General features: G+C 47.1%; 1 protein-coding gene across 22 annotated transcripts; it reads left to right on the forward strand.

Annotated features, from left to right (window-relative positions):
• Positions 1 to 392: 392 nt before the first annotated feature.
• Positions 393 to 20,955, forward strand: LOC117644924. 22 transcript variants are annotated; one of them, XM_034384642.1, is made up of 12 exons: positions 393 to 478; positions 1,778 to 1,956; positions 2,519 to 2,702; positions 5,084 to 5,225; positions 8,631 to 8,694; positions 8,999 to 10,420; positions 11,120 to 11,294; positions 15,933 to 16,129; positions 16,850 to 17,108; positions 18,043 to 18,436; positions 19,881 to 20,059; positions 20,531 to 20,955. In XM_034384642.1, the coding sequence occupies exons 6-12, from the start codon at positions 9,054 to 9,056 to the stop codon at positions 20,615 to 20,617; spliced, it is 2,658 nt and encodes an 885-aa protein (XP_034240533.1). In that variant the 5' UTR covers positions 393 to 478; positions 1,778 to 1,956; positions 2,519 to 2,702; positions 5,084 to 5,225; positions 8,631 to 8,694; positions 8,999 to 9,053; the 3' UTR covers positions 20,618 to 20,955. The 22 variants fall into 22 exon arrangements, with proteins under 22 accessions (XP_034240533.1, XP_034240538.1, XP_034240542.1 ...); XM_034384647.1 differs by having other exon boundaries at positions 5,152 to 5,225; XM_034384651.1 differs by lacking the exons at positions 393 to 478; positions 1,778 to 1,956; positions 2,519 to 2,702 and adding an exon at positions 3,362 to 3,380 and having other exon boundaries at positions 5,152 to 5,225.
• The last annotated feature ends 465 nt before the right edge of the window (positions 20,956 to 21,420 follow it).

Consider the following 21,420-nt stretch of genomic DNA (forward strand, 5'->3'; position numbering starts at 1 on the left):
TAGAAAACTTCCGAAATGCATAAAGGGCCACACAAATCAAATCTCGAGCCGGCTGAGTCCTGGGTATACTATAAGGCTACTTCGTGCCTAAAAATTTGATGTAGACGGACTAAGATTTTACAATTTCTGTGTTAAAATCCTTTTAGATAATTGAGTAAGCTTCATTTTGGCTTAATGATTAAATGATTACACGTTATCTTCGGTCACCCTAGCGGTGCGCCAACAGAAAGTGTTTTGTCCAGAGCGCCTGTTGGTAGGCAGCCCATTCGACGGCAGTCTTGTTTCGCTGGCGTTGCAGGTGCAGGTGCCGGGCCCTGCATTACCATTACCATTAAGGGCTAGACCAGCGACGGCGGCCGCTGCTTGGCGCGCGTGGCTGCAGCGGCAGTCCCGTCGGAGCCTTCGTTGCGCGAAGACACGTCGTCGCTGTGCCGGTGCGCGTCGCGAGTGTAGTGTCCACAAGTGTTTGATGTTCCGAGTGAGTCAGCTAGTGCCGTCTATTGTGCCGTGTTGTAGGTGAAGTGTGGTGTTGTTCTTTGCGCGCCGGGTTGTCTGGCCAAGCGCTCCACGGTGGGCCAGAAGGCCGGCGCCGGCGGCCGAAACTCTAGACGCGTTTTGAGCTCCAGGAGTCGCTAAATGGGACTCGAGCGGAGCGTGTGACCGCACCAATGGTTTCCTCGTTCGGAGAGCAATCCATTGGTGGGGTCACACGTTCGGTTCGAGTCTTGTTTAGCGACTCTAAAGCTCCAAATGCGCCTAGAATTTCAGCCGCCTGCACCGGTCTTCTGGCTTACTGTATGCTGGTCCGGCAGCGTTGGAGGTGACGGCGAGCGTGCAGCACGCCCAGGGCGTTGCGGCGGGCACTGCGGCCTGTGTGACGATTCCTAGCGTTTCGGACATAACACGCCTTGCGACGCCTTGCGTCTGGACGAATCGGGGGCGAAGTGAACGAAGCGCTAAGCTGTCGGGCGAGGCTGGGCACAGTTGCGGAGGTGTGGCACGCCAGGGCTGGGCGATGTCTCGTTGTCATTCAGGGGCGGCCTCCGTGTTGGTGTGACGGCCCCTCTCCGGCCGGAATGCGGCGGTGGACCAGGCGGGAAGTGGTGTTGCCGCGGCCGGAGGGCTGCGGCGTCAGCGGTCTGGGGCTCCGCGGAAGCGCACAGTGGGCCAGAAGACCGGTGGAGGCGGCCAAAACTCTGAACGCGTTTTGAGCTCCTGAGTCGCTGAATGGGACTCGAACCGAACGTGTGACCCCGCCAATGGATTGCTCTCCGAACGAGGAATCCATTGGTGGGGTCACACGTTTGGTTCGAGTCCCATTCGGTGACTATGGAGCTCAAAACGCGTCCAGAATTTTGTTCGCCTCCACCGGTCTTCTGGCCCACTGTGAGGCGGCGGGACGCTGCGGTGCGGTGCGCCCTGGTCGCGGCTGAGAGCTCGCCTCAGTGGCGGATCCAGCCGCTTTCAGAGGTGCGCGAATTTCGATCAGGATTTCAGACATGATTCTGACATTCTGACAAACTTTACACGAGTGTCGAGTCGCTAAACACGACTTGAACAGAGCGTATGGCACCACCAAAGAATTCCTCGTTCGGAGAGCCATCCATTGGCGGGGTCACTTGTTCACTTCTAGTCTAGTCCCATTTAGCGACTGTGGAGCTGAAAACGCGTCCGGGATTTTGACCGCCTGCACCGGTCTTCTGGCCCACTGCGCGCCGGAGTGACAGAAAGTTGATGGCGGACGTTGCTATTGCTAAGTAAATTTATCTATTTGCAGGACAATGAAGATGCCGTGCAGTGCAGTTAGGCCATGACCAAGCCAGCGTAGCCGATCACCCCCAGGTCCACCAACCAGGACATACCGTTCTTCATGATCTGGCTTGCCTTTTTAGCGGTGATGTTCAGGAGGGAGACACCGGCCAGGTCGGTGTCCCCGGAAACAGCTCCTGTTACCAGGTGGGTCACCGGTGCGCGGTTTACGCGATAGTTTGTAGTTCTCCGAAAACACAGAAAAGAATGGTAGAACTATTATTTCATGAGAGAATGGAGGGTTTAAGTGTACCTTTTTCGTTGAATGGCCCAGTGACGAAACGCCCTGAAAACTCGTGTGAATTCAGAAGTCTGTCTGAAGTCTGGTTCAAAATTTGCGTACCTCTGAGAGCTTTAAACTTGCATTCTGTTTAACCCAGATCATCAATATCAGGACAAGTTTCCAGAATCTCAGCTTTCGCACACGAATTTTGATCACGTTTTCTGGCACGTTTCTGAAGTACTGTCAACGAGTGAACTGATACCACTCTCACTCCGGTGACGTGTGATCACGTTGAAACGATGACGCAATGTCGCGTTTCTTTGAGCATTTTATCACAATCGTTTGGACGTAAATGATAGCCATAAATTAGCTTATTCAAACCCACAACGAATGTACCCTAATGCTTTCAGGAATGTGTCATTTCGTCATTTTCGTTGCAAAACGTGTAACGTTCCTGGGAATTGCTCCATTTCCTTGTGTTTGTAGTGGCCTCCAGTGGACATGCCTGCCATGACTCGGACCCGTTTGCCCCGGAGGCGTCCGGGTCTAAGGCCGCCGGACACTCGATCCAGAGGGCGTCCAGGCAGAATTTGAAGAAGGCCTCGCCGAGGCGAAGGAACGGCGCGCGGTCCGTCATGCAGGGAATCTACTGGGCGGTTTCCGTCAAGATGTGCGTTTTCTCCTGTCCTCCTCCATTTGATGATAGTTGTAAAATTGACAATGATGTGCAGGGAGGGTAATCAGGCCGTGGTCAGGGGAACTCGTCAGTGTATTTCAGGGTTAGCCAGACGAGTGTACACTGTGAAAATTTGTTTTTATGACAAAAACGTGGATGATGTTTTCATCACTTTCAAATGACAATCTTATCACAAATAGATGACATTTTCATCAAAGCTCCTAAACTTATTGCCTGGGGCATGACAACTAGTTCTATTTCCTTGCAAAATAAATTTTCCTCCTAAACTAGCCTTGAAATTGTCATCAAGTGACGACTCAAATTTTTACAGTGTGCAGGGGCGGCTGAGGCCGTTGCCACGCGACAACAATGCGACACTGCGCATGCTCTAAGCCCGCAGCGCGGGGCGTAGCGCTAAGGGAACGCGGAGCCCAACAAAATTGCACAAGAATGGAGGTTATACCATTTCGCTTCGTACTATGCTGTCGATTTGAGACTTACCAGGCGGAAGCTGTGCATTCCGTGTTGGTGTGTTGTCCAGAGCCGTACGTAATTTTAGCGGTTGTTCAACAAGCAAAGGCGGAAGTGGCTCAGTTTGAATGTGCCCCTGTGGATTTGGCCGCCACTCAAACTTTCGATTTCCATTGCATCTTGTGCCAAGGCCCCTTGTTTGTGAGTAATTTGACAAACTTTATTTCTCGCCATTTTTTTGCAGTGTTCTATTTTATAAATTCCTTTGCAGTTCAAGTATACGAAATTTCTAGTTTGTCCTGCCATGAAATTTCGCCATTGCTGCTTTCCCCTCTTGCGACAGTGAAAACCGCCAGGGTGCAACCACTCGAGAAATCCTGTGTCCCCTGGAACCCTAGAATTCTCTGGGAAATCTGAAATCTTTCCCCAAAATGCCAAAAACAGGCGGATTTTAGGCTTAAAAGTGGACGAAATCCGACGAAATGTCTTATCTTGGAAAATCTTGTGTCCCCAACATCGTAGGTGGTTACCCCCTCGGAAAACCGAAATACTCTACAAACCAAAGAGTGTACATGGTACGCTCTAACTGGAGCAAGCCTGCAAGCACGCTCTAGCTAGCGCATGCCTGCCAAGCATGCACTAACTAGTGCATACATGCCATGTACACGCTTCCTGATTCAGAAAACTCCCTATCCCTTATGCAGTAAATGTATGCTTCAGTTAGCGTGTACATGGCATGTATGCACTAGTTAGTGCATGCTTGGCAGGCTAGCTAGAGCGTGCTTGCAGGCATGCTCCAGTTAGAGCATACTATGTACACTCTTTGATTTGTAGAGTACTGACTGAAAATTTTTCGATTGGATTCCCAAAGTGATGTCAATTGACAGTGTCAAGTACCCGCACTCTCATTCCAGGAACGTGACGTCACGTTGAAACGAATGTGACAAAGTGTCACGTTCGTTTGAGCATTGTGTCACATTCTTTTGAATGTGAATAAGCAAATTTTTGTCCGGTTCACATAGAAAGGAACGTGACGCAATGCTCAAACGAACGTGACACTTTGTCACATTCGTTTGAACGTGACGTCATGTTCCTGGGATGAGAGTGCGAATGCTATCGCTGCTTAACCGGCAGTCTACTTTTGAGAAAAGTTTGTTACGTACCGTAAACTGGGGCTACTTTGACCCACCGGGGTAACTTTGGCCCATGGGCTAGAAATTCGTTTTAAGTGCTTCTTATTCCATTGGTAACATTTTTAGCCGCTGGGCCAAAGTTACCCCAGTGGGCAAAGTAGCCCCGGTTTACGGTAGTATGAAGATCGGCTCTTCCGGGAACGATTGACCTTTCGAGTGTGAGTAATACTGGAGTTGATTTTAAATGGAAAGCTTTCGTTAGTTGGCTGCTTCGCGGCGTTACGCTGGACCTCTCCCTTTTTCTCCCAAAACGTAACGTTACGCAAAATTTCGCAACTTAAAGCGATTTGAACGTACTCTCTCCCTTTCCCTAAGAATGCTTAACGCAATACGGTGTTTCTGCGACTCTTGAAACGGAAGGAAGAACACAAGTAAGTGCACAACTTCCGTCCCCTCGCCTGAGAAGGGGTCCAAGGGGCAGCCACACTGTGAAAATTTGAGTCGTCACTTCATGACAATTTCAAGACTAGTTTTCCTTACAAGGATGTCATCAAATCAATTGACGGCATTGTTGTCATGCCCATGCAGTAAGTTTAGGAGCTTTGATGAAAATTTCATCAATGAGTGGTGAGATCGTCAGAATTTGAAAGTGATGAAAATATCATCCACGTTTTTGACAAAGTTACAACAGATTTTCACAGGGCACACTATCCTCGGGGGAGGGGACTGAGGTTGTGTACTTACTTGTGTTCTTCTTCCTTCCGTTTCAAGAGTCGCGGCAATACCCTCTACGTGCTGTTGACGGTGCATGCACAATGGTGAACTGAATGCTTCGACAGGTGATTCAGATATCTTGACGGTTCGGGGGACGTCATCTCGTCCCGGAAGATGATACATCGCAGAGGAACTACAGGTGAGTGTTACGACCGACCGTCTACTCGCACATTATTTCGTCGGAAACAGGCCGCCTACCGGTGATGGCGGACGTATTGTAGACGCGTGATGAGCTCTTGAGATGCTAAACAGGACCGGAACCTCAGGTGTGACCCCACCGATAGCTTCCACGTTCGGAGAGAAATGTATCGATGGGGTCCACACGTTCGACCGGGCAGACTGGAGAGATCTGTCGATTTCCGCCTTCGGTATTTTGACTGCGTCGTAGCACACGGTATGAACGGTTCCTGGTTTCCCAGGAACTCCCTAGAAATCGTCTGTCTTGTCTTATCTACAGGCTTCCTTGAAAAAGCAGGATCCCTTTTTTGACGTGCCCCTTTGGCGACCAGTTGGTGGAGTGCGTATATCTTGAAACAGTAAACGGAGTTCACTTCGGCCATCGTCAAAATTGGGCATGTGAGCGATTCTCACGTTTCGGGGTAGTTTCGTTTCTTCTGACTCCTGTGCCCAAAGGAGTGCAGATATCGACATGGGGTTTGTTTCTGATGTTAGGCAGGGCCATTGCCCACTAAACGCACACATTTCGAATAGTTCACGTTCGTTGGATTGGTCTACGTAGCGTTTGGAATACCCTAAATGTAACTTCCGTGATTGTCCAAAGAGAACATACTCGAACTTTCCGCCCCTAGAGTGGCGGTGTGGTTCGAAAGTGCTGCCAACTGTCGATGGGGATTCGAAGCTTGGCATGTCTCGAGCTAATTTCAACCGAAGACCAATACGCCAGACTTCTTTCAAAGGTACTTATGCGGCAACGAAAAATGTCCTCCGTATATTCAATTTCACTCCACAAATTTCGAAAAGGCACCTCTGGACTTCTCCCCAAGCCAAAATTTTAACTTTCCATGACACAAGCCATCAAAGTGGAGTCCCTGGGATATATTTGCATGGGTCGCGGAAATCTAAGACGCTGTACACGGTCTCAAAGCGGGCTAGAGCATTATAAAATGGCGTGTATCAACAATTACCTGTAACTTCCGTGGCACCCTTTACCCAATGTTGCAGCAGTACTAGGTGAAAAAAATTTCCGCTTAAATGTCGGGCTTAGAGTATCATTTGACCCTGGAACGACTTATAAGCCACAGCAAGCCCGAGTCAGCCGTTAAAGCCGATTTTAACACTTTGTAACTTCCGTGATAACGTAATTTCCGTGATCAAAACACCCACTAAAACGTATGGGAATACCTTATGGCTCATGTTTTTAGGAAGATAGTACAAGGTTTTTACTATAAATACCATTTCCATAACTCTAGTATCATCCAGGACCCCAAGAATCAGAAAAACTTAATTGGATATTTCTCACTTTCGGCAAATCAGAGACGCCAAAACTACCCTGAAACGTGAGAATCGCTCATGTATCGAAGCTGGCCATGCAATAGGGTACTTTCGTAGAACCCTGAACCGGAAGCAAGCAGACCAGCAGACGCCAAATCGGCCGGAAACTAACCTCTCTTCGGATCCAAAACTATAGCCGAGCTGTACAAATATTGCTCGCGAAACACATATTCACTGCAAACAAGTATCAAACGACTGTTTATGTTCAAGTGTGGCCGATACGTTTGACGAACGTCTCTTTCCCATGTCAAGTTTTGATCTACTTCCGCCAACATGGCGTCTGTGTGCTTCCGGTTCAGGGATCTACGAAAGTACCCTATTCATCTTTGTCAATTTATCATTAAAGTGGTTTCGATATGTTTCTAACGCATCATAATTTCTACTTTTCAACTCGCATACCTCTGAGATTCTAGCAAGTAACGGTTTCCAGTTACTTCCGGTTCAGGGTCCACGTAACCTTTCCGTGTCTCGCGTTACAGATGAATCTCCACTCTGTTTAGCCTAATGGTCTATTTCAGTTGTAACTTCCTGAAGAGCCGAAAGTAGATTCACAGCTGCAGGGTGTCTGCCACTTGATAGAACTTGTTCAAGCTCGAATTATTATTCTATGAAAGAAGTTTACTAAGTCTGTAGTCAAGTATTTTAATTCAAAACATTCGATCAACAAATGGTCTGAAGTAGTAATTTCTCGCACGCTCAAGGATACGATTGATTTTTCAGGTCTTTTATCCCAAGTATGACTCACTTAATTATTACTTACTTTTTCGTGAATAAGCTTTGCACGAAATTGAGCATGCGTTTCGATGTACACGAATTTTATGCGCATCAACGCACACTTTCGTGCACACTAAATTACTATGTAGGTTGTTCTGCGCGACAATGCAAGGAACTAAACATGCACTCCGTAACGCACGAATTTGTGCCCGACAATGCACGATTTTCTGCATACTTGCGCACGAAATATTGCATTGTCGCGCACAAATTCGTGCGTTATGAAGTGCATGTGTAATTTCGTGCATTGGCACGCTGAAAAACCTATGTAATTTAGTATGTGCTTTGTTACGCACAAAATCGTGCATTTCAAGAAGCATGCTCAGTTTTGTGCGAAGCTTCTGCACGCAAAACTACAGTGTGGACACTTGCATACCGTTATAAACCTCGTCGGAACATCGTCAAGAAATATCACTATACCGATTTATGTCAACTGTTTCCGGTGTTTCCGGTCCATGTTTTCCCATGCTGCACTCCGAGTTCCTCTCGAAGTGCTCATTCTGTTTGCTCACACTCCATATCTCTCAAATTTTGTCGCATGGATCGGCATGGACCTCGGTTTCAGTGAATGCTCCCGACATATTTATGGTTCAGGTTTCCGACGCAATTCTGAATAGTTAGGCTTACATGTCAATTTTGCTGAAATATTTAATGTATCGTTTAAATAGGGTACTTCGGAGAAGAGCTGGGACGGAAGTTGAGAAGAAATCAAGAAGAAAAGATGCCGGATTTGTATGAGAATAAAGCTCTGCGGAAGCAGAACGGCGACGCAGACGCTCTTTCTCAGGAATTTCGCAAACTTCGTTCTTCTTGACTCTTCTTAACTTCCGTTCCAGCTGTTCTCCGAAGTACCATATTCATTTCAAATGGGACACAAACAAACTCTTGCGTGTGTTAAATACTTAAACGTAAATGAGACGAACAGTCATATGTCTGTGAGTACCCACCCAGCGGTCACGTCAAATAATGTGGGCTATTAGGTGCGAAGAAATTGAAACCATTGCTGGGTCAAGTTTGAAACACTTGCCGAGACCTAGTACACTTCCTTCACTCTAAAAGTCCTATGGTGAAGGTTCTCTTTATTTTGGTGGTGCAGCTGACTTCGTAACTTACAGTCCAAAATTCATTGTTCCTTTTAGATGTTTTGACGTATTTCTTTTGTATTAAGGGGAAAGCCTTTCACCGTAAGACATTTAGTGTTCGCTCTTCTGAAAATCGTCACGAGTGCATGTTGTCTGACTCAATGTGTTCTTCTTCGCAGATTTTGGTTCCGTCGAGCAGTAGCACCTCTCTGGCAGAAGCCTTCATTGCCCACTGCACTGCAGGTTTGTGCCCCCACACTGAAAATTTGTTGCCACTTTATGACAAATACGTGGATGATATTTTCATCACTTCGAAATAATGACAATCTTATGATAAATTGATTACATTTTCATCGAAGCTCCTATACTTATTGCACGGGCGTGACAACAAGGTCAAGGTCATCAATATCAGTTGATTTGATGACTTGTTGTAAGGAAAATTATCCTTGAAATTGTCATCAAGTGACGACTCCAATCTTCACAGTGCATGCTCACTCGTGCTGTGTTCAACTATTCGACCTGTGACTGAGAGGCCATTTTTTTCCAGGTCCATGGATTAGCAATCACTGATCATTTCTAGCGAGGTCTTGCCAAACAAAACTATGCCCCACAGATGCGTTGTCTGCGACAAGATTTTCTCAAAGTTGAAAGATCTCACCAAGCATTTCCGCTCGCATACCGGGGAGAAACCGTATAAGTGTGAAGAGTGCAAGAAGAACTTCAGTACCAAGGGCGGCCTGCGAGTGCACATCGGCAGCCACACTGGAGAGAAGCCTTTCCGGTGCGCGGTGTGCAACAAGAACTTCAGACTCAAGAGTCACCTGAGATGTCATATTTTCACCCACACTGGGCAGAAGCCTCATAAGTGCTCAGAGTGCGGCAAGGGCTTCAATGTGAAGGCCAACCTGCGAAGACACATCCAGACGCACACCGGGGAGAAACCTTACGAATGCCCCGTGTGCCGTGCAAGGTTCAGTGAACGCGCCTACGTTCGGAAACATCTTCTGACCCACACTGGAGAGGAGCCTTTTAGGTGCGCGGTGTGTGACAAGGGCTTCACTATGAAGGGCAACCTACTAAGACACATCCGGACCCACACTGGGGAGAAACCTTTCGGATGCTCCGTCTGCGGTGCTAGGTTTACTGAACGAGGCTCCGCACGGAATCACCTTCTGATCCACACTGGGGAGAAGCCTTATAGGTGCGCAGTGTGCAGTAAGAGCTTCAACCAGAAGACCCACCTTCGGCGCCATCTTCAGACCCACCTTCGCACCTACACTGGGAGGAAGTTCGAGTGTAAGGTCTGCCATAGGAAGTTCAGCAAGAGAGGCGACCTTGGACACCATGCTCGCAGCCACACTGGAGAGATGTTTGAGTGCACGGTCCGCATCAAGAAGTTGAGTGAATCTGATGTAGCTGCACAAATTGGGAAGTGGACCTACGAGGCCTCCGAGTCTGATGCACCTGAAGATGATAAACCTTCACTAGATGCACCTGAAGATGGAGCACCTTCAGATGACGAACCTTCAGATGATGCATCAGAAAATAATGCACCTGAAGATGATGCCCGTTCAGATGATGCACCTGTAGAACCAAAATATGATGCACCTGAAGATGACGCACCAGAAAATGAGTCACCAAACTATAATGCACCTGAAGAACCAAACTATGATGCACCTGCAGCTAAACGCGTAGGGAAGAAGAGATCCTCGAAGGCGCCTGAAGCCCCTCGACCTGCACGCAAAGCGAAGAAGCGGGTCTCTAATGCTCCACAAGTCGCTCCGACCACCGCTGCTCGAAATCGGAAGAAAGTGGGCTCCAAGGCGTCTAAGGCTGATGCAGCTGCACGGAAGGGGAGGAAGGTGTCCTCCAAGGCGTCTCACACTTCTTCAGCAGCCGCAGGTTCCAGAAGGAGTCGGCAGAAGTGCGCTGAAGAGGACTCCGCCAGAGGAGAACACAGCCAGGATGGGTGAGTTTTACAGCTCTGCGGCCCTGAATGCTGGTTGTTGTGTCGCAGGAGTGATCCTTTGTGGGCCTTTTCTCTTTTTATTGGGTTTTTCATACACCTGCGTCGTAAAGGTCTCAAAGCAAACGCGTTAAGGCGTATAATTATTGGATAGCACATTGCTAATGCTGTTTAGTTCATTCCGAGGGACACACGTGAATTTAAGTAAAAGCAAGCGGTATGTCCACACTAGCACAAAGTTCATTTTTAACCGATATATCAACGAACCCCCACCCCTTCACAGCAGTCGTTTTTCTTTACTTACTGCTGTTGCTTTACTTTTTACCTGCGTTCTAATAGTTTCGGCTCGTTAGCCCACGAACTTTGAACACGGAGGCTAGCCCAACGAAGTTGAGACACATCTGTTTGTATCTGAACGCACACTGCAAGAAAAAGTGTGAATAGTACAGCAAAAGTGCTACAAAAACTGGACAACGTACAATAGGGATTGTAAAAAGTACAACGAGAATTGTACAAACCTCAACGAGGCCTGGACTGCACAGCACTCGTCACGCCGGGTCCATTGTACTTTGTACAACAATTATTGTACTTTGAGAGTGCAATAAATTGCTGATAAAAAATAGCCGGGAGTTTGTGTACTGTTGTTGTGGTTTTTTCTTGCAGTGCACACTGACCTTTGACACGCCCTGTCTGTTCGCCTAGGCCGTCCTTGGCCGTGCTGCCGGACGCCGTGCTGCTGCAGATTCTGTCCTGGCTGCCCGTCGAGGACCTGCTGAGGGCGGCGCGGGTGTGTCGCCGCTGGAGGAAGCTGACGGCGCGTCCCGAGGCGTGGCGGCGCGCGGACGTGGTGGTGACGTCATCGACCTGCAAGAAGCAGGTAGGGTAGGGGGTCATTCCACGCCAAGTCGTCAAGGTTTTGAGGGACGTGTCGGCTGAACCCAGCGGTATTTTCAGGGATTGTTGGCCCTATGGGCCCATTGAAGGCCCGGTACTTTTTTCCCCGGAAAGTCGACAGGGGTCAGAGATATCTCAAACTTCATTTTTGGTAAAAGAAATTACCTATCAACCTAAAAAAATTTATATCTCGGAAAGTATTTGTCCTTTCTCAAAACCGCTTATACCGTTGGAAAGAGGAAGAAAAACTGAAAAAGATAGGATTTTTTCCAAAAATTCTTGGAAACTTTTACTTTTTGCACTTTTATAGTGAAATGTTAAAAATTATGCAACTTTTTTGTACCCTGATCAAAAATGGCGTTCTATGGCTCAAAATGTACCTTGATATGTCCTCTAAACGAAAAGATCAACGCCCCAATGTATTTTGTTTAGTTCCGGAGAACGAGCGGTTCTTGTGGACCACTGCAAGGCTACTTTCCCGCTGGAACGGCTCCCACGCCACGCTCGCCTTCTCTGTGTTAGCGGACGTGATCACCAGGGTTCGGCGACCGTCAGGTAGGATTCCCACCTCACTTTCCAGCCCACAAAGGAAGCGCTGGACCTCAGCGCCTGAAGGGCAAGCAAGGGAGAGACTGGGAAGCACGAAGGGTCACCTACACACACATTTTTAGGGGTTGGCCGCGACTGTGCTCCGCGGTGCGCGTCGCCGCCGGTGGTGGACTGCGGAACTAACGAACTTGGTGGTGTGTGTTGTTTCTGACCATCGCTTGTTTGGATTAGGTGTCAGGCAGAAAGGTTCGGATACTTGCTGAATCACGCCCTGCGTTTGTTCCTGGCAGTTTGGAGGTGAACTATGAAAGTTCTATAGAAAAGGCATATTTGCAATATTTGCAACGCACCAAACGTGGTTGGCACCCATTTGACCTCACCAGTTGGTGCGGTATAGACCACGTCCAGAAACCAAGTGCGTATCCTAACAACTTTAGGGGCTGGCTGCCGGCGCGGGAGAGTGAGTAAATGGGTGGCTCGCAGCCTGCGTGGAACACCGATACTCCCCAGGTACAGCCCTACGGGTCGGCACGGCTCGGCGTGCGCGGACAGCACCAAACGAGTATCGTATGCTTCCATGAACGTTTCTTGAATGTAGATTTTCGTTTCTCTTCCCAACCCAACCAGCTTTTTGTCATCTTTAACTAGTTTTGTCACTGCTGTAAAAATATTGCAAATATGCCTGTTTGTATTACCTATTTGTGCCAAGACTTGAGCCTTGACCCAAAGCCCTAATATCTGGAGGTCCGACATGAGCCCGGATTGAGCCCCGACCTGAGGCTCGAGTCCGGGCTGAGATCGGGGCCGTATCAAGCTCACGCCGGGGCTCAACTCGGTTTGGGGTTGGGATTCAGGTTGGGTTTCTGGTCACAGGGGTACAAGGATCGTGTCCTCTATGCCAAACAAATATCAACTATGAAAAACACACCTTCAGTCAAAGTAAAATATTTGGTGTTCAGTTATTCCCCTGCCCTTATTTTCTCCGCACTGACCCCTCCGAGAACACTGAACAAGTGCATACTTGAAACATTTTGACAACAGTGACAAAACCAGTAAAAGATGACTACAGGTGGTTTGGTTGGAAACGGAAAAATAAAATCAAACTACGGCAGAGAGCCCGTCGTGAATCTGAACCAGCAAACACTGTGGCAAAAAGGTACGGAAAATTCTGTTAATTTTTTTGCCAGGATTCTCCGTAGCCCTCTTATCAATATTCTCCGTAGGCTCTTACAGTAGTCTCCGTAGGGCCGTACAGTATTCTCTGTAAGTCCGCACAGTCTTCTCCGTAGGACCTGGAAGACTGTATAGTCCTACGGAGATCACTGTAAGGTCTTACGGAGAATACTGTGCGGTCCTACGGAAAATACTGTAAGAGACTACGGAGAATATTGATAAGGGGGCTACGGAGAATTACCACAAGCTGTTTACAGAATTTTCTGTAGCTTTTTGCCACAGTGAAGGAATCAGACTTAAACCACGGAAAGATATTCTCCAGTGTAGAAATTATACAGTTCACCTCCAAACTGCCAGGAACAAACGCAGGGCGTGATTCAGCAAGTATCCGAACCTTTCTGCCTGACACCATGAGACTAGGGGTAATGGACTCGCAACGGAGCTGGCCGGAATCTCTGCCTTGCTAATTGTAGTTCACTATTTCTCCGACTAAATGTGCGATTTTTGAGATGGCTCGGGCATTTTCGGAAAGAAGACATCTTAAAGTATGCCCTAAATTCTTAAAAGTTTCAATTTTCCCACCAGGGCTCGAACAGGAGCAGCTTCGCCGTTGCGCTTCTCAAATGCGCAGGGCGACGGCCATGGTGCCAGGGGCGACGCAGGGGGGGCGCCTCTTCAACTTGCGATAGAAGCTTCCGGATGCCGCAAAAGTGATGGGACAAGTGGTGTACCTTGATATATGTCGAAGACAAACTATGTCCCATCACTTTTGCGGCATCCGGAAGCTTCTATCGCAAGTTGAAGAGGCGCCCCCCCTGCGTCGCCCCTGGCACCATGGCCGTCGCCCTGCGCATTTGAGAAGCGCAACGGCGAAGCTGCTCCTGTTCGAGCCCTGGTGGGAAAATTGAAACTTTTAAGAATTTAGGGCATACTTTAAGATGTCTTCTTTCCGAAAATGCCCGAGCCATCTCAAAAATCGCACATTTAGTCGGAGAAATAGTGAACTACAATTAGCAAGGCAGAGATTCCGGCCAGCTCCGTTGCGAGTCCATTACCCCTAGTCTCATGCTGACACCTAATCCAAACAAGCGATGGTCAGAAACAACACACACCACCAAGTTCGTTAGTTCCGCAGTCCGCCACCGGCGGCGACGCGCACCGCGGAGCACAGTCACGGCCAACCCCTAAAAATGTGTGTGTAGGTGACCCTTCGTGCTTCCCAGTCTCTCCCTTGCTTGCCCTTCAGGCGCTGAGGTCCAGCGCTTCCTTTGTGGGCTGGAAAGTGAGGTGGGAATCCTACCTGACGGTCGCCGAACCCTGGTGATCACGTCCGCTAACACAGAGAAGGCGAGCGTGGCGTGGGAGCCGTTCCAGCGGGAAAGTAGCCTTGCAGTGGTCCACAAGAACCGCTCGTTCTCCGGAACTAAACAAAATACATTGGGGCGTTGATCTTTTCGTTTAGAGGACATATCAAGGTACATTTTGAGCCATAGAACGCCATTTTTGATCAGGGTACAAAATAGTTGCATAATTTTTAACATTTCACTATAAAAGTGCAAAAAGTAAAAGTTTCCAAGAATTTTTGGAAAAAATCCTATCTTTTTCAGTTTTTCTTCCTCTTTCCAACGGTATAAGCGGTTTTGAGAAAGGACAAATACTTTCCGAGATATAAATTTTTTAGGTTGATAGGTAATTTCTTTTACCAAAAATGAAGTTTGAGATATCTCTGACCCCTGTCGACTTTCCGGGGAAAAAAGTACCGGGCCTTCAATGGGCCCATAGGGCCAACAATCCCTGAAAATACCGCTGGGTTCGGCCGACACGTCCCTCAAAACCTTGACGACTTGGCGTGGAATGACCCTAGGGTCCTCCCTCACTCGTGTAAATTTTGTCAGAATATCATGTACGTGTCGGAAATCCTGATCAAAATTCGCACACCTCTCCAGAGGTGTGAAAGCTGAAATTCTGAAAACCTATTCCAAAATTGATTGCCTGAGTTCTGCAGAATGTCAGAATGAGTTTCCAGCTTTCAGAGGTGCGCGAATACTCATCAGGTTCCTGACGTTCTGACAAGATTTACACGAGTGGTCCCATCACAGATGGAATCAGTATAATGTGCACGGTTCATATTGCTTTAAGAGTGGACCTGAAGGTTGACACTAGTCATTGGGAACTATTTGTAACATTACGAATTACGTTAATTTAAAAGTACAAAGCGTTTGTGATTGAGCATTTGCAGAAGTTAAGTAACCATTAACAAAAAAATTCTAAGAGTGTGTAATTAGTTTTCTATAATTTTGGCCAAATTTGAATCTTTTTCTTCGTTTCGCATCTCTTCCCGAGCACCCATGTAAATTTTTGTATCTAATCATTTAACGGGTCTGTTGTCAATTTGAAAATCTGTCGAAGTTTTCCTCTATTACACGCTTAACTATCATATAGTTTCTTCGTGCTTTGCCCGGAACTGGGCACGTATTCGTGCAGTAACGCTTCAAGAAGCGCGTTCTCTTACTTTGCCTCACACAAATTTGTGCAATTTCCGAACGTACGCTCCAATCCGTCAAAAGTCATGCTCAAAAGTCTATTTAGTGTGTACGGATGCCAGGTGTTACTATTGGATAGATCCTTGTAGCTTTATCGTCTTTGATTTCCAACGGACAGTGGACCAGAAGACCGGCGGAGGCGGCCAAAATTCTAGACGCGTTTTGAGTTGCGAAACAGGACTTTAACCGAACCTGCGACCCCACCAATGGATTCCTCGTTCGGAGAGCATTCCATTGGTGGGGTCACACCTTCGGTTCGAGTTCCATTTAGCGACTCTGGAGCTCAAAACGCGTCTAGAGTTTTGGCCGCCTGCTCCGGTCCTCGGCCCACTGTGCAACGACATGTCTGTTTCCAGATGTGGCTGCTGGAGCGCGCGCCGCAGCTGCGCCTGCTGGACATGAGCGGCCTGGCCACGGCCGACGACTGGGGCTTCGAGCACGACGAGGCAGTGCGGGACGCGTGGGAGCGCCTCGACTGCATGGACTGCCCGGCCAGGCAGCTCGACATCCGCGTGGAGCGGGACGGCTGTGCCAAGATCGGACTGCTGGCGAGGCAAGTTGTGGTTAATCTGATGGTGCTCCTCTTCATCGTGTACTGGCGATTCGAAATACGTTTAATGTGTACGTGCAATTTTGTACGTGATGATGCCTGATTCTAACCAGGTGTAACGTTTCGCTTGAAATTGCGCTACAATTGGCTAGGGTTGGAAAATTTCTGAAAACTTTCTGAGTTTTGAAAAGTTTTCAAAAAAAAATCTAACAAACGGAAAATTTCCAGAGATTTTTGAAATATAGGAAATATTCCTGAAATAGGCCTGTAACGCGTACCTATGAGGTTTTCTTTCGTGAAAAAAATTCAATGAATTGTTTAATACGTTAGTCCTCAGGAAAATTTGAAGGCAAAAGGCTATTTGTCTTTATTTTTGTCGAAGTGACGTTCATCATTTGTGTTCTTGTAACTGGTTTTTCGAAAGAGGCCAATCCTCTGGGGCAGACATGACTTATAATGCCCATTTCGCCACGTTTGGAGGGTGTGCTTGACCAATAATGTTCCAGGGCGTCTGTAAAATTGTCCCTCCCTCTGATATGCTTGCGGTGATGACAGTGCTCTGAGCCAAGGGGAAATAATTCCAGCCAAATTTGTACACCGAAATTCATCAAACATGTAAAATTCGCAAAAGTTTTGTACACCGAAATTCACAGTGATTTCCCCTTGCTCTGAGCACACTGTTCAGTTTGCAGAGCAGGGAAATAACATTGAAACTCCCGACAGATGGGGCCCGCATTTGAAGAGACTGACGCTGCGCCTGGGCACTGGATTCTGCGAGTTCGGTCGCGAGTACGGGCAGATGCAGCTCGCCATCAAGATCGTCGGCAGCTCGATGGCCCAGCTCACCCACCTGGACCTGACGTACGAGCAGCAGGAGGGGGCGCCTGGCGGCTACGACAAGGAGCTGGGCAAGGGATGCCCCTCCCTGGTGTCCTTCACGTTCCACTTCCCCACTCAGCGGGACTACGGCCACTGGAAGGAGGTGGGTACATCACTGTTAAAAAGTTTGTTGTTACTTAACGACAGATAAATTTTGTCGTCACTTAACAACGCATAAATTTTTTCTTTACTTAAAGACCCCTTAAATTTTGTCGTTACTAAATGACACACAAATTTTGTCGTTACTTGACGACACCTTAACTGCTAGTTTGTTTAGCGGCAAGATTTGTTTTGGAACGAATAGCTTGTTAAACCATAGTCCTATTGCAACTGAAGGATAAACTTCCAATAACATATCAGCAGTCCACCTTCCAAAACAAGTCGTTGACCGAAACCAAATTTTGTAAGTCAGTAGACAAGTATTGTAAATCATAAAAGGTTTTGTAATGTCTGCGATAAATATTGATTGAGTACTTTCGTCACTATCAGTAACTATTTTTCATGGTCCTACTCCTAATATTAATAATAAAAATTGTCTTTGAAAAAATAAAGTTGTCAACAATTCCAAGAAACTTTCAAACACTGTCAATGATCAATCTCAAATTGAAAAAAGGCCAGACCGTGCCAAGATCCCTTCCCATCCTCTTCATATTGAAAGGTTGTTACAGCACATCTTAAGGGTAGTCCAATTTCAGTTAAATATATGTTCAACGCCTTAAAACTATCTAATCATATCAAGCAGACAAACTATTAAGTTTTTAATACTAGTTGTTAAAATATTAAGCTCATGCGCGAAAAAGATAAGACAAGCTTCTTTTTTTTTGTAACATCGAAAATAGTAATTAAGGTTTTTAGAGTGCGCACAAATTCGATGGCTGAACTGCAGGTGTAGTTCATGAAGAAAAGTGAATTTTCTTTTTTTAGATTGCTTAATTTTTAATATCTTTCGCCGTCACGAAACTTCTTCTGGTGCACGTTGGACCTGTTGGACCTTTGGAGCGTGCTCCAGATGCTGATGGTTGGACGGCGTGCTGCAGGTGGTGCTGGACGTGCTGGCCCACAAGAGCGGCCAGCTGACGGAGCTGGCGCTGCTGGCCTCGGACAAGTGCCCCGAGGTGCCCGCCGAGCTGTGGCCTGCCATCGGCCGGTGCACGCAGCTGCGCCGCCTCGCCGTGCCGACGCCGCCGGGCCTGGCCGTGGTCGGGCAACTGCCGCTGCTCCGGGACTTGTCGCTGCAGCCGTCGGAGCACGCTAGCGTCGACGAGGAGACCCGTGAGCTGCTGCTGGCGGGGCACGCTGTGCTTGGGGGACTGCAGCGGCTGGAGCTGCATTTGCCGGCCGCGCCGCCCGCCGCGTCGAGGACCTACGGCCCGGGGCCTATCCGCCGCCCCACGGACCACATGGCTGTGTTACTGGACGACCTGCTCAGCCGTGAGTGCCATATTTCCATTTCCCATCGACCTTGCTCTTTTGTTCATAGGGTTCTACACTGTTATAAATGGTTGTTTTAAAACAACAACACAATTACCAACCTCGACAACGCACTGATAATCCAAGTGTGGGACAGGCATGCACTAGATAAAGTGGGACAAAATGTCCCACGTTTGCAAGCGTGGGACAAACCGTGTTACACGCTTACAAGCGTGGGACAAACCGTGTCCCACACTTACAAGCGTGGGACAAACGGTGTCCCACGTTTGTAAGCGTGGGACAAATCCGTGTCCCACACTTGCAAGCGTGGGACAAACGGTGTCCCACGTTATCTAGTGCATGCCTGTCCCACACTTGGATTTTCAGTGCGCTGTTGTTTGAAAACAAGTTTGCTGGTTTTAAACAACAAATTCGTTGCTAATTATTTTTCTGACTTATGCTGTTTAAAAACAATATTTTGCTGCGTACAAACAACCCGGACAATCTAAGAAGTGATAACTGCGGGTCACTGGAACTTTACTAAGTCTGTGACTTAATCGGCAATCAAAATTGATGCAAATAAGGCTGTCTACTGGTTTACAAACATCGCAAGTCGTTAGTGAACAACTAGAGCCGTTTGTAAACAACTTTGATCATTCAGAAAATAAGCAACATATATACTGCTAAATTACAACATTATTTTGAACAGTGTAAAACAGCTTCTTAAAACAGATCCTAAAACAAATTTTGAAAAACCATGGAAAAATCCTTTTTTTTTTTTTTTGCAAAGAAAAGAAAATGGAAAAAACTTTGTTTGCTAATAGTGGTCTTTTTAACGGTTTGTGCGAAGTTAGGTGTGCATTATGTCAGATTTGAGTCAATATTTATTAATGTTGTTCCCCCATACTAACAATACAACAAAAATAAAATCCTACGGGTGTTTTCTTCATGTATGTACTAGTAAACGGAGACGTTTTAACTGTTTCAAGCTGATGTTGATGAGAAGTTATCGGAAAAAGACCACCCAACCAAGTGACACAAGCTCACAAAGTATGTATGGACACAACAATAGTCCAAACAGGTGAAAAAGCATTTTTTTCCCATAGTTATCCGATATCATTCCTAAAATGAAAAACCGTTAACCCGCAAGAGTTGAGCGTGAAACGTGAATCGCCCAGGGATTCAATCCCTTGGGTTGAAAATTCTAGTAAAATTGTCCTCCTTTCACACTAAATTCTTATGGACTTTTTAAATGCATAAGGACGCATTTTTAATGCATAGTTATGCATGCGCAGAAACGTCCTTAAGGTATGTAAAAATTTATGCATCACTGTGTTCTTTTTATGCGTCTTCCTGCATAAAATGTACACAGTGATGCATAATATTATACATAACATAAGGACGTTTCTGCGCATGCATAACTATGCATAAAAAAGTCCATAAGAATTTAGTGTGTTGTCGGCAGGGATTTGCAGCGAGGTGCGATGCCTGTGCCTGACTGGAGGCTGCTACCCCGCTGCCGTGATGGCCGGTCTTCTGGGGGACGTCACCAGGATGCCCGCCTTGACCGAGCTCCGCCTGCGTGCCGTCCAAGACATGCGGTCGGGCCACCTGCAACAGCTGGCCGCCTCAGGCCGTCTAAAGGTGAGAGGATTTCTCTGTCGCTGGCAGGCGCCGTTTCAGAGAGAGATAGAGAGGGGGGAGGGGGGGAGAGGAGGAGGTGGCGATCCCTCCTGAAAGGTAGTTCACAAGTATCACGTTGCCCCTGTAGGTAGGCAACTTTGGTGACCTCCCCATCCCCCCCCCCCCAAAAAAAAAAAGTCTGGATCTACGTTGGGACAAGAGCTTTGTGCTCTGGGAACCGAGGAACGTGACATCATTACAAAATTACGTGACGTCACTACAAAATTCAAACGTCACTACAAAATTCAAACGTAACTCTGCGATCTTTTGAATAAGTCCCCTCGGTGTTCACTTTTGGTCGGAAAAATGGGTCTTGGTTCAGACAACGGTGTTTCGAACCTTTTGGCGAGCTTGGGGAAAACAAGTGCCTCTACGAAGGCTCTGTTTTTTGTTGGCTGCTGTCACTGACTTTTGCTTTTTATTTTGTTGCAGGTTATTCGCCTTGAAGACGTCTCGGTGAAGCATGACATGCTGGTGTGGAGTGTGGATCTCCCTGGGCTTCAACACCCGACTGAGTAGAGCATACGTGTGGTGTTCCCCTATGACCCTTTCGTTTTTGGTTATTTGTCCAACAAAGTAGCCAACGAGGTCATTTCAGTGATCAGTTTAATTCAGTATTATTTCTTGTAGACTATTTGAAGGCATTATATTTTGCTAAGCGAACTGCTTGTGCCGTTATTATACCATAAATGAAGTTTGAACTGCTGCGTTGAGACCTAATATGTCATCGTCTCTTTTGTTATGTATTTATGTGTGATTTATATCATTGCTGACTATGTGTGATTGACGGTTTTGGTGTGCGATAACACAATGTTGAGTTTCAATAAATGTCTGAACATGAGATGCTCGAAACAAAATTCTGTGAAATGTCGATTTTCTTGTTGCCAGGTGGCAACATCCAGCCAATTTTTAAGCCTTAAAAACACAGATGATAGTAAAATGTTAATTTCGCCTACAACGGGTGCAGGTAACTTTACACCTGTATAACCTCTCGACAATGACTTATTTTTGTTCTGAGCAGCGTTTCCAATGACGTTTCAAATACCGTACGAAAACTGATTTTCGCTTGTAATCAAAATAACCGTTAACACTGCTTCGTACAGTACTACACAGCACAGCACACTGGTACACTGGCTTCTTCAAAGGGCGAAGGTAACAAGCCCGGTTTGAGGGAGAAATGCTCTATTTTCACGTTAATTCTAGTTGCTGAGATATAATTAAGCCGTCTTCCAGGCCCAACAAAAACACGCTACATTATGAACAGCAGAACTTTTAATCTCAATCCCTCTTATCTCTCTCCTTTGAGTTACAAGAGTTTTACT

The sequence above is a fragment of the Thrips palmi genome, unplaced genomic scaffold, assembly GCF_012932325.1.
Source record: "Thrips palmi isolate BJ-2018 unplaced genomic scaffold, TpBJ-2018v1 HiC_scaffold_18, whole genome shotgun sequence".
Taxonomy (NCBI): domain Eukaryota; kingdom Metazoa; phylum Arthropoda; class Insecta; order Thysanoptera; family Thripidae; genus Thrips; species Thrips palmi.